Source organism: Panthera uncia, assembly GCF_023721935.1.
Source record: "Panthera uncia isolate 11264 chromosome C1 unlocalized genomic scaffold, Puncia_PCG_1.0 HiC_scaffold_3, whole genome shotgun sequence".
Lineage (NCBI taxonomy): Eukaryota > Metazoa > Chordata > Mammalia > Carnivora > Felidae > Panthera > Panthera uncia.
In genome coordinates, this window is record NW_026057584.1 from 59953421 (window position 1) to 59971472 (window position 18052).

The window sequence follows — 18052 nt, forward strand, 5'->3', positions numbered from 1 at the left end:
CACTCATCGGGGCTTGTTTTCTCAGCTGATCTTAGTCATGAGAACAGGTGCTTGGTCAATTTCATCTTTTTTTTTTTTTTTTTTTTTTTTTGGAAAAAAAAGTTGGGGTGTAGAATAGCTCCCAGAGGAGCGCCTGCCGTTCAGAGAAAGCCACGCAAGACAGGATAAAAAGTGGCTTTCCAACTTCTGCCGGGCTCGCGAGTCTTCAAGGAAACCAGGTAGTGTGTGCGGTTGGGAAAGGCCTGGATCTTTCCGAACAACGCTCCCAGCAAGCCCACAGCAGCGATGCAGCGACCCTACACCCCGGGTCACCCTCGCCCCAAACATACACGTGAAGCTCAGCAAAGCGTGCCACCTGCCGGGTTCCCAGCAAACATGCCCGGAGGGAAGGACCTCCGGAAAGCACTTTTGTTTAAAAAGAAAAAAAAAAAAAAGTAAACTCTCCCGGGGCCGAGGACAGCCCCGCCTGGCACCGGGGCCGGGGTCCGCGGGGCTCGGCCCTCGGGTCCTCCGGCTTCCAAGGCCAAATGGGGGGAGGCGCCGCGACGGGCGGGGCGGCGAGCAGCGGGCCGCGCTCCCCCGGGGGCCGGCAGAATCCCGGGCGGGGCAGACGCACGGGTAGGGCTGGCTGGCGGGAACGCGGCGCGCCCTCGCCCCTGCTCGCGCGCAGGCCGGCGCCCTGGCGGGGGTGGGAAGTCGGGGAACTTACAGCCGCCTGTCCTCGGGCTTTTGCTGCCAGTGCATGGCCAGCGAGAAGCCAAAGAGGCTCCCGGGGTCCCCAGTTTTCCGGATCACATTGTCCTCGCGGGTGTCCAAGTTGAAGGCGGCGCCGAGCCGGGGCAGGAGACCCGCGGACAGGTAGAGCAGCCACAGCTGCCCGGCGGCCGCCATGGGCGGGCGCAAGTGGAGAGGAGCCGGAGCCGCGGCGGCCGCCCTGCGCTAGGGGCCGGGTTCGAGGCTGCCGCGCTGCTGCTGCTGCTGCTGCTGCCGCCGCCGCCGCCGCCGCCGCCGCGGCCACCTTAGTCTCCTCCGGCCACCGCGCCCGGCCCCACCCCCGGGACGAGCTGCGCACTCCGCCTGGCCGCTCCCCCTCGCGGGCAGCTCCCGGTGGCTGAATGAGCCCGTTGTTCTCTGGAGACTCGCAGGCGTTTTATCAAGTGACGAGGACGCCGGCCCCGCCCCTCCCCACCCCTCTGGCCCCTCCTCGCGCGCCCGCCACCCGGCCCGCAGCCGGCACCTTCCCGGCCGGCCCGGCTGCGCTGCGTCCCCGCGCTGCCCCTCCCCGGCCGGCCCCTGGCCGCTCCGGTAGCCGCCTACCTGGCCCGGAAGCCGGAGTGGGAGACTGGAGTTGGGGGGTGGGCCTTGAGCTCTCGGCCCAGCAGCCCCGTCTGGGGGGTCCTTCGGGAAAGAAGCACTGGGAATTGTGGTTGCAATTCGGCGCCGAGCCAGAAAGGCGTTTACTATCTGTTAGCAAGGAGACGTGCTGGTGTTGCGCCGGCACTGATCGCCTTAAGCAGCGGATTCTCGCCGACCCAAGCCCACGTGCAAATGCGCACTTCATTCAGTTCACAAGTGTTTATGGAGCGCTTAACGCGTGCCAGATACTCGGGGAAGGGAGCTGCATGGATTGTTTTCAGCCCTCAAAGAACTAACCGTCAAAAATGATCATAGCCCAAACTTTGATGGTGCTATACAATTTACAGCTCACAGCTATTATCTCATTTAACCCTCCGAACACTCCTATGAGATGGGTATTTCTTTTGCAGATGAGAAAAACTCAAGCTCAGCCTGGACCCAGAGCACCCAGGGAGGGATCTGACCAGGTGAAAAGAAGAGCTTTTGGGAGAAGTCACACTGTTATCAGCAATTTGAAACTTGGTTTGTAGGCGCTCTGAAGCTGAGAAGAAGCCCCTCAACAGTAAAGGATGGGTGTTTAAGGTGGTACCGACAAGGGCTCAGGAGCCCTTCTCTCCTGCCCCCCAAATTGCCGGGACTAGGTCCCCACCCAGAGTCAGCTCTGAGCTCTGTGTGGGTGGCCTAAGGCTCCTGCCTCCAGAGCATGGGTGGGGCCTCCAGTGAGGGAGGTGTTGATCTCTGGGGCAACTTTATCCCCAGGGATTCTTATCCAGGGAAGAGAGAATTCAGAGTTACTGTGAAATTTGGATGACAAAAAAATTTTTTACATTTTTATTTTCACTAACCTCTAATTGGCATTTAGCATTTCCTTCCTTTATGAAGGTAGGCAACGCACCACAGGGGCAGTAGGATAAGTACTTATGCTTTAGTCTCCAGTAGAACCCATAGATTTTTTTACATCACATCATAGTTACAATATCTTCAATTACAGTCATTAGATAGACCCTCCACTAGATCTTGTTGTGCAATAGGTCAATTAAAAAGTATATAGGGGCGCCTGAGTGGCTCAGTCGGTTAAGCTTCTGACTTCTCTCAGGTCATGATCACATGGTTTGTGAGTTCCAGCCTCGCCTGGCTCTGTGCTGACAGCTCAGAGCCTAGAGCCTGGAGCCGGCTTCAGATTTTATGTCTCCCTCTCCCTTTGCCCCTCCCCCACTCTTGCTCTCACGCTCTCTCTCTCAAAAATAAATAAATATTAAAAATTTTTTATGAACACATCAGGAGACTATAGATGCTGGAGAGGATGTGGAGAAATGGGAACCCTCTTGCACTGTTGGTGGGAATGCAAACTGGTGCAGCCGCTCTGGAAAACAGTGTGGAGGTTCCTCAAAAAATTAAAAAAAGATCTACCCTATGACCCAGCAATAGCACTGCTAGGAATTTACCCAAGGGATACAGGAGTGCTGATGCATAGGGGCACTTGTACCCCAATGTTTATAGCAGCACTCTCAACAATAGCCAAACTGTGGAAAGAGCCTAAATGTCCATCAACTGATGAATGGATAAAGAAATTGTGGTTTATATACACAATGGAATACTACGTGGCAATGAGAAAGAACGAAATCTGGCCTTTTGTAGCAGCGTGGATGGAACTGGAGAGTGTTATGCTAAGTGAAATAAGCCATACAGAGAAAGACAGATACCATATGTTTTCACTCTTATGTGGATCCTGAGAAACTTAACAGAAGACCATGGGGGAGGGGAAGGAGAAAAAAAAAAAAAAGAGGTTAGAGAGGGAGGGAGCCAAAACATAAGAGACTCTTAAAAACTGAGAACAAACTGAGGGTTGATGGGGGGTGGGAGGGAGGGCAGGGTGGGTGATGGGTATTGAGGAGGGCACCTGTTGGGATGAGCACTGGGTGTTGTATGGAAACCAATGTGACAATAAATTTCATATTAAAAATTTTTTTAAGTATAGGTACTGCTACAACGTAAGTTTCTTAACATTTTGTTAATTGTATCTCAATATAATTGGTTTCCTTTGTAATCCCATGTATTTTATTTTATGCATTTAAAAACCTTGTTCTGAAAAGGGATTCGTGGTCTTTGGCAGCCTGCCAAAGGGGTCCCATGGCATGAAAAGGTTTCAGAAGTGCTAGCCTGAGGCTCTTGGAATGCCTTGGGGAGGCTGTCTTGGAATCTGATGTCCCTGCATCGGAAAGGGAAGCAGAGCACAGCCCCAGGGAAGAGCTGGAGCACTGTGTGTGCACGTGGGGATGGGGTAGGGATGCCCCTTCACCTCAAGGAGTATTTGTACCAAGGGAGCAGCCCACACCACACAAAACTGCCTGAACACCATCAAGGGTCCACGGGTGGTAACAACTGCCAGAGTGTGTCCCTCAGGTAAGAGGGGCGTGTCCTACTTCTCTTCCAATCAATAACTCCAGTCAAGTATTGTCAAAAGTGGGGTGCAGAGGACTTCAACAGGAATTCCACAGAGGGGAGGGACACAGTTCGGTCTATTAACACTTGGCTTTTCCAAATTCTAGAGGCCACCTGCTTTTCCTTGGCTTATGGCTCCTTCCTCCACCTTCAGAGCCAGCAGTGTAGCACCTTCAAACAGAGTCTCTCTCTCTGACTCTGCTTCCATTATCACATCTTCTCTAACTCTGACTCCCCTGCCTCCCACTTTCCCAAAAGGCCTCCTGTCATTAACACCAGGCCCACCAGAAAATGCAAGATAATCTCCCCATCTCAAGCTTCTTTATGACATCTACAAAGTTCCCTTTGCCATGTGAAGTTACATGGTCACAGTTCTATGGACTAAGACGAGGGCATCTTTGGGGGCCAGTATTCTGCCAAAAATAGCCACTCAGCTGGTTAGTCCGTGACCAACAAGCTACTGGGCAGATATCTTCCCAATAGATATCCAAGCATGTGCTGGTTACAGCACCTTGCGTCTACTGAGCCCCTTGTGTAACTTGAACTCCAGTGCTTGTAACCACGTCATTGGCAAGGAAGGATGATGCCGCAGATGGAGGGTCAAAACATAGCCCAGGATTCTAGAATCCTGGAAGTATGGTCCTTCCATCTGGCAGGTACCACATCCCAGATGCATTCATTACCCCATCAAATTCTTGTTGCTTTTCATGGTGTTTTGAATTGAGTGAGTAAACCATGTGATTTGAGCATCTCAAAAAAAAAGTGGGGTGCAGTGAATTCAAATTCAGTGGGCAATGCTGAAGATCATACTGTTTTAACGAATGCGTAATAACCGTGGTGAGATTGAGAAACTGTTGGAAACTAATTGAGAAAGCTAAGGAAAACATCTGTATTATGATGTTTCATGCAAGATAGCCTTTCTTCTTCATGTTGAACACCTACTATTCCAGAGAAACAGATCCGAGCTATTACAGTGAGAGTATAGTGAGCCTCACTGCAAGCTGGTATTCAGGGAGAGCCACTGATGCAGCTGTACTGTTGCCCTTGTTTTTTTTTTTTTTTTAAGTAACACTTTGTTTTTTTAATTTTGAAATGCGACTCGATTTGACACCTGACACTGTCCGGCGTAACAACGCTTCCTTCCTTCTCTAAGCCATTGCTCATGCAGTCCTCCCCACCGCCTTGTATCATCTTTAATACATATTCCACTACCGTGTTCAAGGTCCAGTTAAGGCCCCACCTCTGCCTTGTGTATCTTCCTCCCACTCCACTGAATTTCCATCCTCTTTGTCTTCTATTTTAGAAATTTAATATTTACACGGTTAAATGTGGTATTATTTTATTCTCTAGTGGTTTCATTTTTAAATCTTGGGTAATGATTAAAGTCAAGAACTTGAAAAGGGCAAACACATTATAATTTTTAATCTTCTAAACTAATACAGGGCTTGTAGTAGAGGCATAATAAATGCTGATTCTCTTTAATGTACTAACTCATTCTCAAAAACATTTAAGTAAGTTTTTTTTTCCTGATAGTAAATTGTTTCATTTATTTTTTTTATTTTATTTATTCTCAAGTTAGCTAACATACCATGTAGTCTCGGCTTCAGGAGTAGATTCCAGTGACTCATCTCTTACATATATCACCCAGTGCTCATCCCGACAAGTGCCCTCTTCAATGCCCATCACCCATTTTCCCTACTACCTCAACCCCCATCAACCCTCAGGTTGTCCTCTGTATTTAAGAATCTCTTATGGTTTGCCTGCTGAAATACTTCTGAACTGGTTGATAAAAACTCTGCCCTGAGCTCCCCAAGTTCAACTGCCCCTACCCTGGCCACTTTCCTAGGACCCACCCCCACAATACAGCAACTAAAGGTTTAAACCCTTAAGCCCTTGTGTTGCAAGGGCATCTGGTGGGGTGTGCCTGTGTCATAGCAGCTGTTCACCACACTGGAATATCACTCCTTGCTTCCAAGGGTAATTCTGTGCACCGTTTGCTGCCTCCATCCCAAGATATGTTTTAGTAGATGATGTTTGAATGGCCAGTTACCTACTTGATCCCAAATATTGATTGTGCTCAAATTGACATTTTAAATAATGTTAAACTTAAAATAGCAACTACCTATAGAGTGCTATGGAATTGAATGATGTGTGGGAAAACGAAGGGATAAGGAAAAACAAGGATAAGTGACTTGTTCTGGAGTGTGCCGAGTGCCCAAGACAGATGGAAAACTTTGAACCACACTCCTACCTTCCACCTATCTCCTGCCTAGGATGCCAAACATACCTGAAGTTGAGTCAAACTCAAAGACTCTTCACAATAGTCTCTTTGAAGGCTGTCAGCTTTTCCTGATTAACTGTAACAAGTTGTGTGAATCAGTTGTCATTTCCATGATAAATAGAGTTAGGCTAATGTAAGAGAAGTCTCAAAAGGGAGATGTAGACGACCTTCACAATCTGCTGAAGACATTGTCAGTTTCAGGACCAAAAGAAATGAAAGAACCAAGAAAGCTAAAAATTATGAGGTAAAGACCTGGGGAAAGAGGTACATAGTTTTAATGAAAAAATAAATCTGGGACAAGAAGACACTTGTCTGGAAGCAAAGGGAGGAAGCTCGATGATAAAGATGTGCTGACCGTATAGGGCATGAGGTGTGTGCATACACATATTGCAAGAATTGCTCAACAAATCCAGTAATGACAAACTCGGGTCATGTTCCAAAAAAGGCTGATTAGAAAACAGGAATACCTAAGAATATGACTATAAGATCATAGAAGATACTTCTACAAACCGGAAATTTTAAACAAAAAGGCAATGAAAGCTATGAACAGACATTTGCTCAGATGAGAGCTTTTGAATTATGTTTTACCAATACACTTTTCAAAAGAAAATTATTTGTTCTATATCCTACCTTTGGTAGGGGAGCTTTCAAGTAATTTTAAACTGTGGTTCACCTGTGGAGAACTCTGAGAAACTCCCATCATGCCTGAAATATTTTCCATTTCCTAGGACCTACTGTAATACTGTAATCATTTTGCTATCACGTTCACAGTTGTACTGACTTCATCGTCACCAACTGCAGAGAACATCATGTTTGCTGCTTTTAGGCAACATGGAAACTAACTATTGAAAACATCTCTTTATTCTCCTTTCATAGTTGCATTACACTAATGGTTTTACATGTTTCCTGGAGCACATGGTCTGTGGACCCCGTGCTTCAAATTGTGCCTCTGTGTCCAGACTGGCCACATGACCTCATGTCTTTTAATCTCTCTATGCCTCAGTTTCCCCAGCTCTGAGATAATGATAGCATCTACTCCCAAAGAGTTGCCTTGCCTTAAGGATTAGTAAGGTTGATGGAATCTGAAGCACTTAAAATGTTGTATTAAAATAAAAACTTTCACCTGTGTACAAGCTTTCAAAATCTGGCCTTTACAAGTTATGCGTTGACCCATGATACACATACAGTTTTGTGAGCTAGATACATACAGTAAACTTTTCAAATAGGGATTCTACTATTCAATGGCAGATTTGATGTTTCAGAAAATGAAAAAGAGTTTTCCATGTTGCTTTTTTGTCTCTTTATGTAAGCGGTCAGAGATTTTCCTTCCACACTAAAAATGTTTTTTGTTTGACGTTTTATTTTCTCTAAGTCACAGCACATTTTATAGGGGCAAAACTACCTCTGGCTGGAATCAGGAGAAACCAAATTTCCAGCTATACCTTAGTTTAAAACCCAGATCTATTTTATTTATTTTTCCAGAGATTATGTACATTTTTAGTGAAATAATCACCACAATAAGTTTAGTTAACACCTGTCACTTCACAGTTCGATTTTTTTTTCCCCTGGTGATGAGAACTTTTAAGATTTACTGTCTTAGTCACCTTTAAATATAAAATACAATATTATTAACTAGAGTCACCATGTTGTGCATTAAATCCCCAGAACATATGTATATTATTAACTGGAAGTTAATTTGTACCTTTTGAACACCACTCCCCCCCCCCCCCCTCAGCTTGTGCTAACCACCAATCTGTTCTGTTTCTATGAGTTTGGGTTTTTGTTTTCTTTTTTTTAGATTTCACATATAAGTGAGATGATACAGTATTTGTCTTTCTTTCTCTGATTTATCTTACTTAGCATAATGTCCTCAAGTTTCATCCATGTTCTCATATATGGCAGGATTTCCTTCTTTTATGGCTGAATGATATTCTGCTATACATATATATATTATATGATATATATATATATATATATATACTCACACCATGTTTTCTTTATCCATTAATCCATCAGTGGGTATTAAGGTTGTTCACCCAGATCTATTTTAAAATAAATTTCACTTGAATATTTCAATTCACTTACAATGAACTTGTTAAAATGGTCACTTTAGGTGGGATTCTTTTCTTACTGTTTGTTTTGAGGGAATTTTTCTAAGCCAAGAAGCCACATTTTGCTAGACAGCCAAAAATAAACTAAATCTTAAAAGAATCAAGTGAAATATAAAACTGAGCTCCCAAGGCTGAGGCGGAACCACCACTTGGAAAATTTGGTTTTCCATCCCACCATCATCAGAAACAAACATGAAGTTATGTGTAGCTCATGCCATATGCAATGTAGTCTTTTTTCTTTTAATTCAGTTGTAATTAATATACAGTGTTAGATTAGTTTCAGGTGTATACTATAATGAATCAACAATTCTATACATCACTCTTTTTTTAATCTTTCCTAATGTTTATTTATTTTTTTAGAGACACAGAGAGAAACAGAACACAAGCAGGGGAGGGGCAGAGAGAGAAGACATAGAATCTGAAGTAGGCTCCAGGCTCTAAGCTGTCAGCACAGGGCCTGATGCAGGGATGGAACTCACGAACTGCAAAATCGTGACCTGAGTGGAAGTTGGATGCTTAACAAACTGAGCCACCCAGCACCCCATGATAAGTGTACTTGTAACCTCCCTCACCCATTTCACCCATCTGCCCCTAATCTCTCCTCTGGTAACCATCGGTTTGTCCTCTATATTTAACAGTCTGTTTTTAGTTTGTCTCCTTTCTTTGTTCTTTTGTTTTCTTTCTTAAATTCCACATACGACTGAAATCATATGGTATTTGTTTTTCTCTGACTTATTTCACTTAGGATTATACCCTCTAGATCTATCTATGTTGTTGCAAATGGCAAGATTTCATTCTTTTATATGGCTAAGTAATATTCCATTGTATAAATATACCACATCTTCTTTATCCATTCATCTGCTGATGGACATTTGGCTCTTAACGTGGCTATTGTAAATAATGCTGCAATAAATATAGGGGTGCAAATATCTTTGGAAATGTAGTGTTAGTGTTTTCATATTCTTTGGGCAAATACCCAGTAGTGAAATTACTAGATCATATGGTATTTCTATTTTTAACTTTTTAAGGAACATTTATACTGTTTTCCACAGTGGCTGTACCAATATGCATTCCCACCCACAGTGCATGAGGGTTCCTTTTTCTCCACATCCTCTTGGGCAATATTTCTTGTGTTTTTTATTTTAGCCATTATGACAGGTATGAGGTGATATCTCGTTGTAGTTTTGATTTGTATTTCCTTAATGGTAAGTGACACTGAACATCTTTTCATGTGTGTGTTGGCCATGGTCTGTCTTCTTCGGAGAAATGTCTGTTCATGTCTTCTGCCCGCTATTAACTGGATTATTTATTTCTTTGGTGTTGAGTTATATAAGTCCTTTATCTATTTTGGATATTAACCCCTTATTGGATATATCATTTGCAAATATATTCTTCCATTCGGTGGGCTTTTTGTTTTGCTGATGGTTTCCTTCACTGTGTAAAAGCTTTTTCTTTTGATTTAGTCCCAATAATTTAATTTTCCTTTTGTTTCCCTTGCCTGAAGAGACATATCCAGAAAAATTTTTCTATAGCTGATGTCAAAGAGATTACTGCCTATGCTATCTTCTGGGAATTATATGGTTTCGGGTCTCACATTTAGGTCTTCAGTCCAATTTGAGTTCGTTTTTATGTGTGGTGTAAGAAAGTGGCCCAGTTTCATTCTTTTGCATGTAGATGTCCAGGTTTCCCAACACCATTTGTGGAAGAGACTGTCTTTTTCCCACTGCATATTCTTGCCTCCTTTACTGAAGATAATTGACCATATAATCGCGGGCTTATTTCTGGGCTCTGTACTCTGTTCCATTGATCTATGGGTTGATTTTTTGTGCCAGTACCATACCGTTTTGATTACTACTGCTTTGTAGTGTATCTTGAAATCTGGGTTTGTGCTGTCTCCAGTTCTTTTCCCTCTTTTTTCAAGATTGCTTTGACGATTTGGGATCTTTTGTGGTTCCATACAAAGTTTTGGGGGTGTTTGTTCTAGTTCTGTGAAAAATGGTGTTGGTATTTTGATCGGGATTATATTGCATCTATAGATTGCTTTGTGTATATGGACATTTTAACGATATTTGTTCTCCCAATCCATAAACATGGAATGTCTTTCCATGTGTATGTGTCATCTTCAATTTCTTTCATCAATGTGTTATAGTTTTCAGAGTACCAGTTTTTCACCTCCTTGGTTAAGTTTATCCCTAGGTATTTTCTTATTTTTGGCGCAATTATAAATGGGACTGTTTTGGGGCACCTGGGTGGCTTAGTCAGTTAAGCATATGACTTCGGCTCAGGTCATGATCTCACAGTTGGTGGGTTCAAGCCCCGCATGGGGCTCTGGTGTTGACTGCTCAGAGCCTAGAGCCTGCTTCGGGTTTTGTGTGTCCCTCTCTCTCTGTCCCTCCCCTGTGCTCTGTCTCTCTCTGTCTCTCAAAAAATAAACAAAAAAAAAAAATGTTTCAAAAAAATTTAATAAAAATAAAAGGGACTCTTAATTTCTCTTTCTGCTACTTCATCATTAGTGTATAGAAATGCAATGGATTTCTGTATATTGATTTTCTATATACTGAAAGGCCAAACTTAGAGGAGACATTAAAAAAATTTTTTTTAATGTTTATTTATTATTTGAGAGAGAGAGAGACAGAGCATGAGTGGGGGAGGGGCAGAGAGAGAGGGAGACACAGAATCTGAATCAGGGTCCAGGCTCTGAGCTGTCAACACAGAGCCCGACGTGGGGCTCCAACTAGTGAACCAGGAGATCATGACCTGAGCCAAAGTCAGATGCTTAACCGACTGAGCCACCCAGGCACCTTGAGGAGACATTTTTAAAATTGATTTCTTTAAAGAAAAAATTGTTTTGCTTTCTAGGGAGCCTGGGTGCCTCAGTTGGTTAAGAGTCTGATTTTGGCCCAGGTCATGATTTCACAGTTATTGGGTTCAAGCCCCTCATCAAGCTCTCTGTTGTCAGCGTGGAGCCTGGAGCCTGCTTGGGATTTGGTGTCTCCCTCTCTCTCTGCCCCTCCCCCACTCGTGCTCTGTCTCTCTCTCCCTCTCTCAAAAATAAATAATAAACATTAAAAAAAAAGTAAAGAAAAAAATTTTGCTTTCTACAAAAAGAACTTCAATGAAAAACAACAGCAAGCTGATTCCGAGTCAGGACTTAAACCAGTGATGTCTGGAGTGTGTCAGTTCAGATCAAGGCAAGCACTCAAGAGTGGCAGCTTAGCCTCACCTACTTCCCCGCTGAGGGCATGGAATGATCTCCTCTGCTTCTCAAGGACTCGGTTTTCTAATCCACAAAATGTCCAGCATTCTTGTCTCCCTGGGTTGTTACATGAATTAAATGAATTATGGACGTGAGGTATGGAGCACAATGCCTACTATTAAATACACAGTGAGTAAAATAGTAGCTATGAAAATGAAGGAGAAAATATTCTAGAAAATAAAACAAGAGCAGGCTTCAGGCAATGGGTATTAAACACAGGGGAGAGGCTATGTACATGAGGTCACCTGCACCCCACATTCACTTCATGTAAATGGTCCAGATAAACCGTTCCTTCCCTTTGAGCTTGGCCAATAGTCCCTGTCATTGCACTTTCTCAGTGCCTGGCGTTTGGGCGCAAGTACGTCCACGCTTCACACTAGCTCTGGGCCACTTGCACCTCCTGCAGTGTTTGCGGAAGCAACGATGGGCCCCAAACTCCACACCAGAAGCTGGAAAGGGAAAAACAGCTCAGAGGACCAGCCGGCGAGGAGGCCGGGCGGGAGAATGAGGTGAAAGTGGAAGGACAGGGGCGCCTGGGTGGCTCAGTCAGTTAAGCATCCGACTTCCGCTCAGGTCATGATCTTGTGGTTCCTGAGCTGGAGCCCCGCATCGGGCTGTGCGCTGACAGCTCAGAGCCTGGAGCCTCTTCAGATTCTGTGTCTTTCTCTCTCTGCCCCTCCCCTGCTCACACTCTGTCTCTCTCTCTCTCTCTCTCTTAAAAATAAAACATTAAAAAAATTAAAAAAGAAAAAGTAGAAGGACATTTCCAAACACATTCTTATCTCCTTCCTTTCACAGTCTGTCCAACCAGGGGAAACGTTAGTGATAAAGATCCTCCAAAACCATGGCCGACTTAACAAATCACTGCTACTCTGTTTGAAACTTTAGCTTATTGAATACATCTTGCTGCTGATGTTAAAGCAGCTTATACTACTGAAAAATCAATTGGCGAGGTAGGTAAGAGAACCTGCTGCTTGACAGAGAAATCAGACCCTGAACGTCAAAATTTCTTCACAGTTGAATCTGGAAAGCAAGCCATTTGCACATGAATAATTAAGAACTCACTATTCAATAAGTCGCTTCTGTTAGCACATTAGCAAGACGTTTGAACTCAAGGTAATAAATTCTGCCCTGTGAACGTACCACTGTATAGAACAAATAACAAAGAAGGAAAAGAATGCAGAAATTTGGACCACTTAATAGTTGAGAATGTTCCTATAACAATGGCTTTGCTGTCCCAGATCACATGATTAAAAGTGAGGGGCCTAATGATTCTGCATTATACAAGTATTTCTGGGCAGTCCTGGTGAAAAAGGAGAAAAATGGGCTCACTGGCACCTATATCACATTTCATCTTTCAAAAATCTTTAGAAAGTCAGTGCATTTCCAAAAGGCAAAGCCACTGTCCTAATTTTATATCTGGAGACATTGAAGCAGGGACTTTTCCTAAGAGAGAATGCCAGGGTCTCTGAACAAATTAAGACTCAGGATATCTCGACTTCTGATTTGGTAACCAACACCACACCTTTAGAGTCTCCTTCAGCTTTGGCGGACAAAGACCAAATTTCCTGCCTCCCAAACCAGGAACTGTAGCAGGTTACCAAGAGTAATCTCCTGGGGCGCCTGGGGGGCTCAGTTGGTTGAGCCTCTGACTTCGGCTCAGGTCATGATCTCGCGGTCTGTGAGTTGGAGCCCCGCGTTGGTCTGTGCTAACAGCTCAGAGCCCGGAGCCTGTTTCTGATTCTGTGTCTCCCCCTCTCGCTGCCCCTTCCCCGCTCATACTCTGTCTCTCTCTCTGTCAAAAATAAATAAACGTTAAAAAAAAAAAAAAAAGAGTAATCTCCCTCCAAGGTGTTCTCTGGCAGGAAACCACCACCAGGAACATTGTATCAGTTAGGTTGGGGTGTTCAGACATAAACACATGTGCACGTTCTTCTGCCTACAGAAGGGTGGAAAGTGTAGAAAGGCTAACCAGGGGGATTCACTCTCTACCTGGTCCCATGAACCAGGGTGAATTTTTTTTCAGCCTTGGACCCTACTAGTAAATAGAGTCTCCACGCCATTGCTCCAGAAGTTTACTTTCCCAGAGTAGCCAATCCACCCCCAGTTGCTATTGGTTACAGAAAAGTTTGGGTAAATGCCACACTGGTTGAAAGGAAGGTAAGAGGGTGTGGGAGACAGTCAGCTCTTTGATTTTGAAGGGCTATTAGAATATCCTAATTTACACTCTGTAAATAACCAAAATATTTTATTTCTCTGAGCTTTCTTTATGTGCTGGCTACAGTCATCTAGCAATGTCTTTAGTAGTTATAAATACTTTCTAGCTGTATTTTGTAAATAGTTCAAATGCAGGAAAAATAGTTTTAGTGTTATGTGTATTTTTAAAATATATTCCTTAGTTGATATCTTTTCAAATGTTAATTAAAAGGATATAGATGTATATAGAATATATATATATATTCTATATATATATGCTAGCCATTAGCCACTTACAATAAATACTCAAAAAAGAGAGTAGCATTAAGTAGACACCCTGTCCATCTGTTCAGATTCCATCAACAGTATGCATACATCTCTCTCCCACTTCATATTTGTGATACTGTGTTTCATCTGCTTACAAAACTGTCTGCTACAGGGGTGCCTGGGTGGCTCAGTTGGTTGACTTCAGCTTAGGTCACGATCTCGCGGTCGGTGGGTTCAAGCCCCGCACTGGGCTCCATGCTGACGGCTCTGAGCCTGGAGCCTGCTTCCGATGCTGTGTCTCCCTCTCTCTCTGTCCCTCCCCTGTTCACACTCTGTCTCTCTCTGTCTCAAAAATACGTTTATGGAGCCCAGTGCGGGGCTTGAACCCACCGACCGCGAGATCGTGACCTAAGCCGAAGTCGGACGCTTAACCGACTGAGCCACCCAGGCGCCCCTAAAATGAATTTTTCTTTTAAACTGCCTGCTACTAAACTTAATTCCTTCAGTGTGGAGGTCGGCTTTATTCAAGCTTTATTCATCTTTGTATCCCTGGTACCAATAACTAGTCCTGGAACACGGAAGCTAGAAAAAATGACTGACTATGGTACCTAAGCATTTTTTTTTTTTTTAAAGAAAATGTGTCACCCTTGTATTATATGCTGAAAATGGAGCATACCCAACAGTATACTTTATTCAAAGGGCACATCCTCCCTCCCCAGATTCCTCTAAAGATCAGGAATTCTCATGGAAATGCAAAACGCCTTCCTCCAGTCAGCCAATTAACAAGGCACCATTCTGGACTCAAGGTCTCCAAAGCGCTAATCCCGCCAACAATTCAAAGACAGCTAGGAAAAAGTGAAAGTGGACTGCATAATCTGGAGCGGAAATTCTTAGCAAAGGATTTGGGGGAGGTTAGAGGGAGAGTGAAGAGGTGGCTGGATGGAAGAGGGGGGCGTGAAAGCTGAAAATCCAGAAGCCTTTTGAACAAAGAAAGTAGCAGTGTCCTTGGAGGGCTAGATCCCCTAAATTGGAAAATCCATGGTTTCACTCCTTGGTCTGCTGTCCCAGCGTGCTCACAATGCTGCCACCGTCAGTGTGCCTCGTCCTTTAGTCACCAAATAAAAAGATGTAGTGACCTGAAGTAGGAAGGGTCCAGGTGACATGCTTCCTAATCTCCCCCATCTCCCCCACCCAGTCCACCCAACAGTGTGTGACTGGGACAGTCTCTGCACCTGGCCTTCTCCCAATCCCAGCTGTCCTTGCCGAACTGGGAGAAAGCTTAATGCCAGCTAGGCCTTCTCAGAAAAGGATTTCTGGGAGAGAGCATGCATTGAGTATACGTGGCAGACCAGCTGAGGCTCACAAGCTTGAAGCAATACTACAGATGTAACTTTTTATTACAAAAAAAATCAAAAGACCTGAGAAAATAGGCTTCTGTTTGCCACTACAAGGATGATATATTATGGTTAAGAGCCACAACTATAGTTTACATAGAATTCTGGAGACACGGTTAGTGTGTGTGAGGGCATATGGTTATGGCAATAAATGACAAACCATGAGGTAAACAGCGGGAAAAGGCATCCAATGTGTGAGTCCCAGAGTTTAATACTTACAGACTAAATTGCTTTATATAAACATCAATTTTCTCTGGGATTTGTTCAAGGTTGATAGTAAAATTGTCAGCCAAGAGTTATCTGTTTAGAGCCTGTGCAATTACTCTCAATCATATATTCCATTTAATAGATCTCTCAATTGTTACTAAATATTAAGAATTCAGCACATACCAAGGTTTACTCAATATTATTAAACACTCAGTGCATGCTCAGTGTATGCATAAAGGTTTCTTGAGAGTTTTCTTCCATTTTTTTTTTCCATCATTGGGTAAGAGATTTGAGAAATGACTTGTAATACTGAATTCATTCTTAGAGTTCTAAGGTCACAAAAAGTGTTTGAGGAAGACTCAAGATGGCCACACGTTTTTTGACATTCGTCTCATTGAGAGATGGGGTCTAACTCCCTCACCTTAAATCTGAACTGGCCTTAGAGATTTTCTTGACTAATAAAAATGAGCAGATGTGATGTTCTGAGACTTCCCAGGCTAAAGTGTAAGGAGCCTTACAGCTCATTCCTGGGACTCTTGGAACACTCATTCTTGGGCCCTAAGCTATGCAAGAAGTTCAACTTCTATGGCACAAGAACCACGAGACCACATGGAGGGGGAGAGGTCCAACAGAGCCCAGCCTTCAGCTGTCCATGGCAAAGTGCCAGCTATGGGAGTGAAGCTATCTTGGGCCCTACAAACCTGCCCAGCCACCAGCCGAATACCGCCAAGAAATCCCAGCGGAGACCATGTGAAGAAAAAGCAGGGTTCAGCCAATCCCTGCCTGGAATCCAAACCCACAGAATTGTAAGATGTTCATACAGCGGTTATTGTTTTGAGACACTAAGTTTTAGGGTAGTTTGTGATGCAGCAACAGCTAACTACAACAGATGAGGTATAAAGTTCCCATGTGGGACCCTTCTGATGGTGAGCATCACCTTCTATTCAGCTGGTCCGTCCTCTGACATCTTTCTCAGTGGGAGCAAATCCACAGTGCTAGGCCGTGGTTGGCAAAATTTTGGGGTCATGATCTTCGAGAAATGAGGGCAGTTATACTTGCTTAAAGGTGACTAGGCAGAGTTTTGAGGGTGATGATTTCATGGCTCCATGACTAATTTTCAATCACTCAATAATAGATCCAAAGCATGTGCAAATAGGGTAGGCTTTGTATGGTTTCTCCCAGCCTCTAGCATGGGGGATAGGGGAGGAACAAAAAGCGGCTCTGTCTGGTGTTGTGCGGTTCGTAAGAGCTTCTGCTGAGCCACTTGGTGCTCCCTGACCCAATTTTACCTTTAAGAGTCTTTTCTAGTGCCTAGGGCCAGTAGTGTTACATATATCCATTATGACAACAAATTGAAAATGGCGCCGCAGAGTGTCAGGTAAGCAGGAAGGCAAATCCCAAAGTGTCATTCCAACACGGAGCGGAAGAATCCCAGCCGAAGGGAGGCTGCCTAAAACTCAAAAGATCCCCCACCAATGTCTGTCAGCCTCCCTCTTCATTAAAGGCCTTTCTCCCCCTCTCTCCAGCTCTAGTTTCATTCTGTGAGAAGGTTCACTGCCTTATGTGCCATGAGCAGACAAGCTTATCGAATGAACTGTAAATCTAATCAGTTTGGCGCAGGGGTTTCATGGGAGCCGTGTAAACAATAGCTGGAGTTGTGTTAAGCCTCACTGACTCCAACTGATTCCCAGTTTGGTTCATTTGTGCAGAACAGTTGGAGATACAAAGCCAAGCCCATTAATTTCCAGAGAGCAGTTGTAACAGAGGAACGAGCTGTCAATCCCCAGGAGGCTTTCAATCCAAGGTCTAACTCCAGGATTTTATTCAAGGTATAAGGTGTGTCTTTGAGTTACTCAGTTTCTTTCCATTTCCTCAATATTCTGCATTTCTAGGGAGATTCTGGCAATTCTCGTTGAAACTGAGATCCTGTGGAGAAATGGGCAGAGAACGTCTCCAAGTTCCTATAGCCCCTCGTAATAGTGATCAAAGTATGGTCCTGAGTCCCCACCCATGATTTTTTCTTAACATGGTTGTGCCCCAGATCACCTCTGAAAAACAGACTTAATTAGCTCCGGCAGCTAATTCAGTTCGATTTCTCATTTGTATACTTTTACAGCAACACGTTCATTTTTTAATGTGAAATACACCCTCAAGACTGTAAAGTTTATATAGTTACAGTGCTGAAGTCACACCAATTTTCAATCTCTTAAATAGCATATGTTTAGTTTCCAGATGGAAAAAATGAATATTCACCACGGCTCCGTTAGGAATACCAATTTCCCATCACTCCCTAGCATTGGGCAACGCAGTTATAATACTGTGTTAATTTAAGGCATTTTCTGGTCCTCTGAGCCTTGTATTTACATTCTAGCTGAAACTGCAAATGGCAGTGAATGGAGATGATGATATTTGCCTTATCTCAATTTTTCTGTGAGAAGGAGAAAAGCACTTAAGCTTGAAATAAGCAGATGTGGAAACACTTCTCACTAATCAAAATGTTTACCACTGGGTTAGAAGAGGCTGCCTGTTTAGAGGCATTGAA

At 43.8% G+C, this 18052-nt stretch overlaps 1 protein-coding gene across 4 annotated transcripts in view; it reads right to left on the bottom strand.

Moving 5' to 3' along the window:
- The window catches only part of ITGA6 (integrin subunit alpha 6), a 77028-nt gene extending 75902 nt beyond the window's left edge, over positions 1–1126 (bottom strand). The window contains exon 1 of one of the 4 annotated variants that reach the window (XM_049615518.1): positions 710–1126. In XM_049615518.1, coding sequence (XP_049471475.1) covers positions 710–891 — 182 coding nt within the window. In that variant the 5' untranslated portion in view covers positions 892–1126. The remainder of the gene's footprint in view (positions 1–709) is intronic. The other 3 variants (XM_049615514.1, XM_049615516.1, XM_049615515.1) reach the window with 3 other exon arrangements.
- Between the last annotated feature and the right edge of the window lie 16926 nt (positions 1127–18052).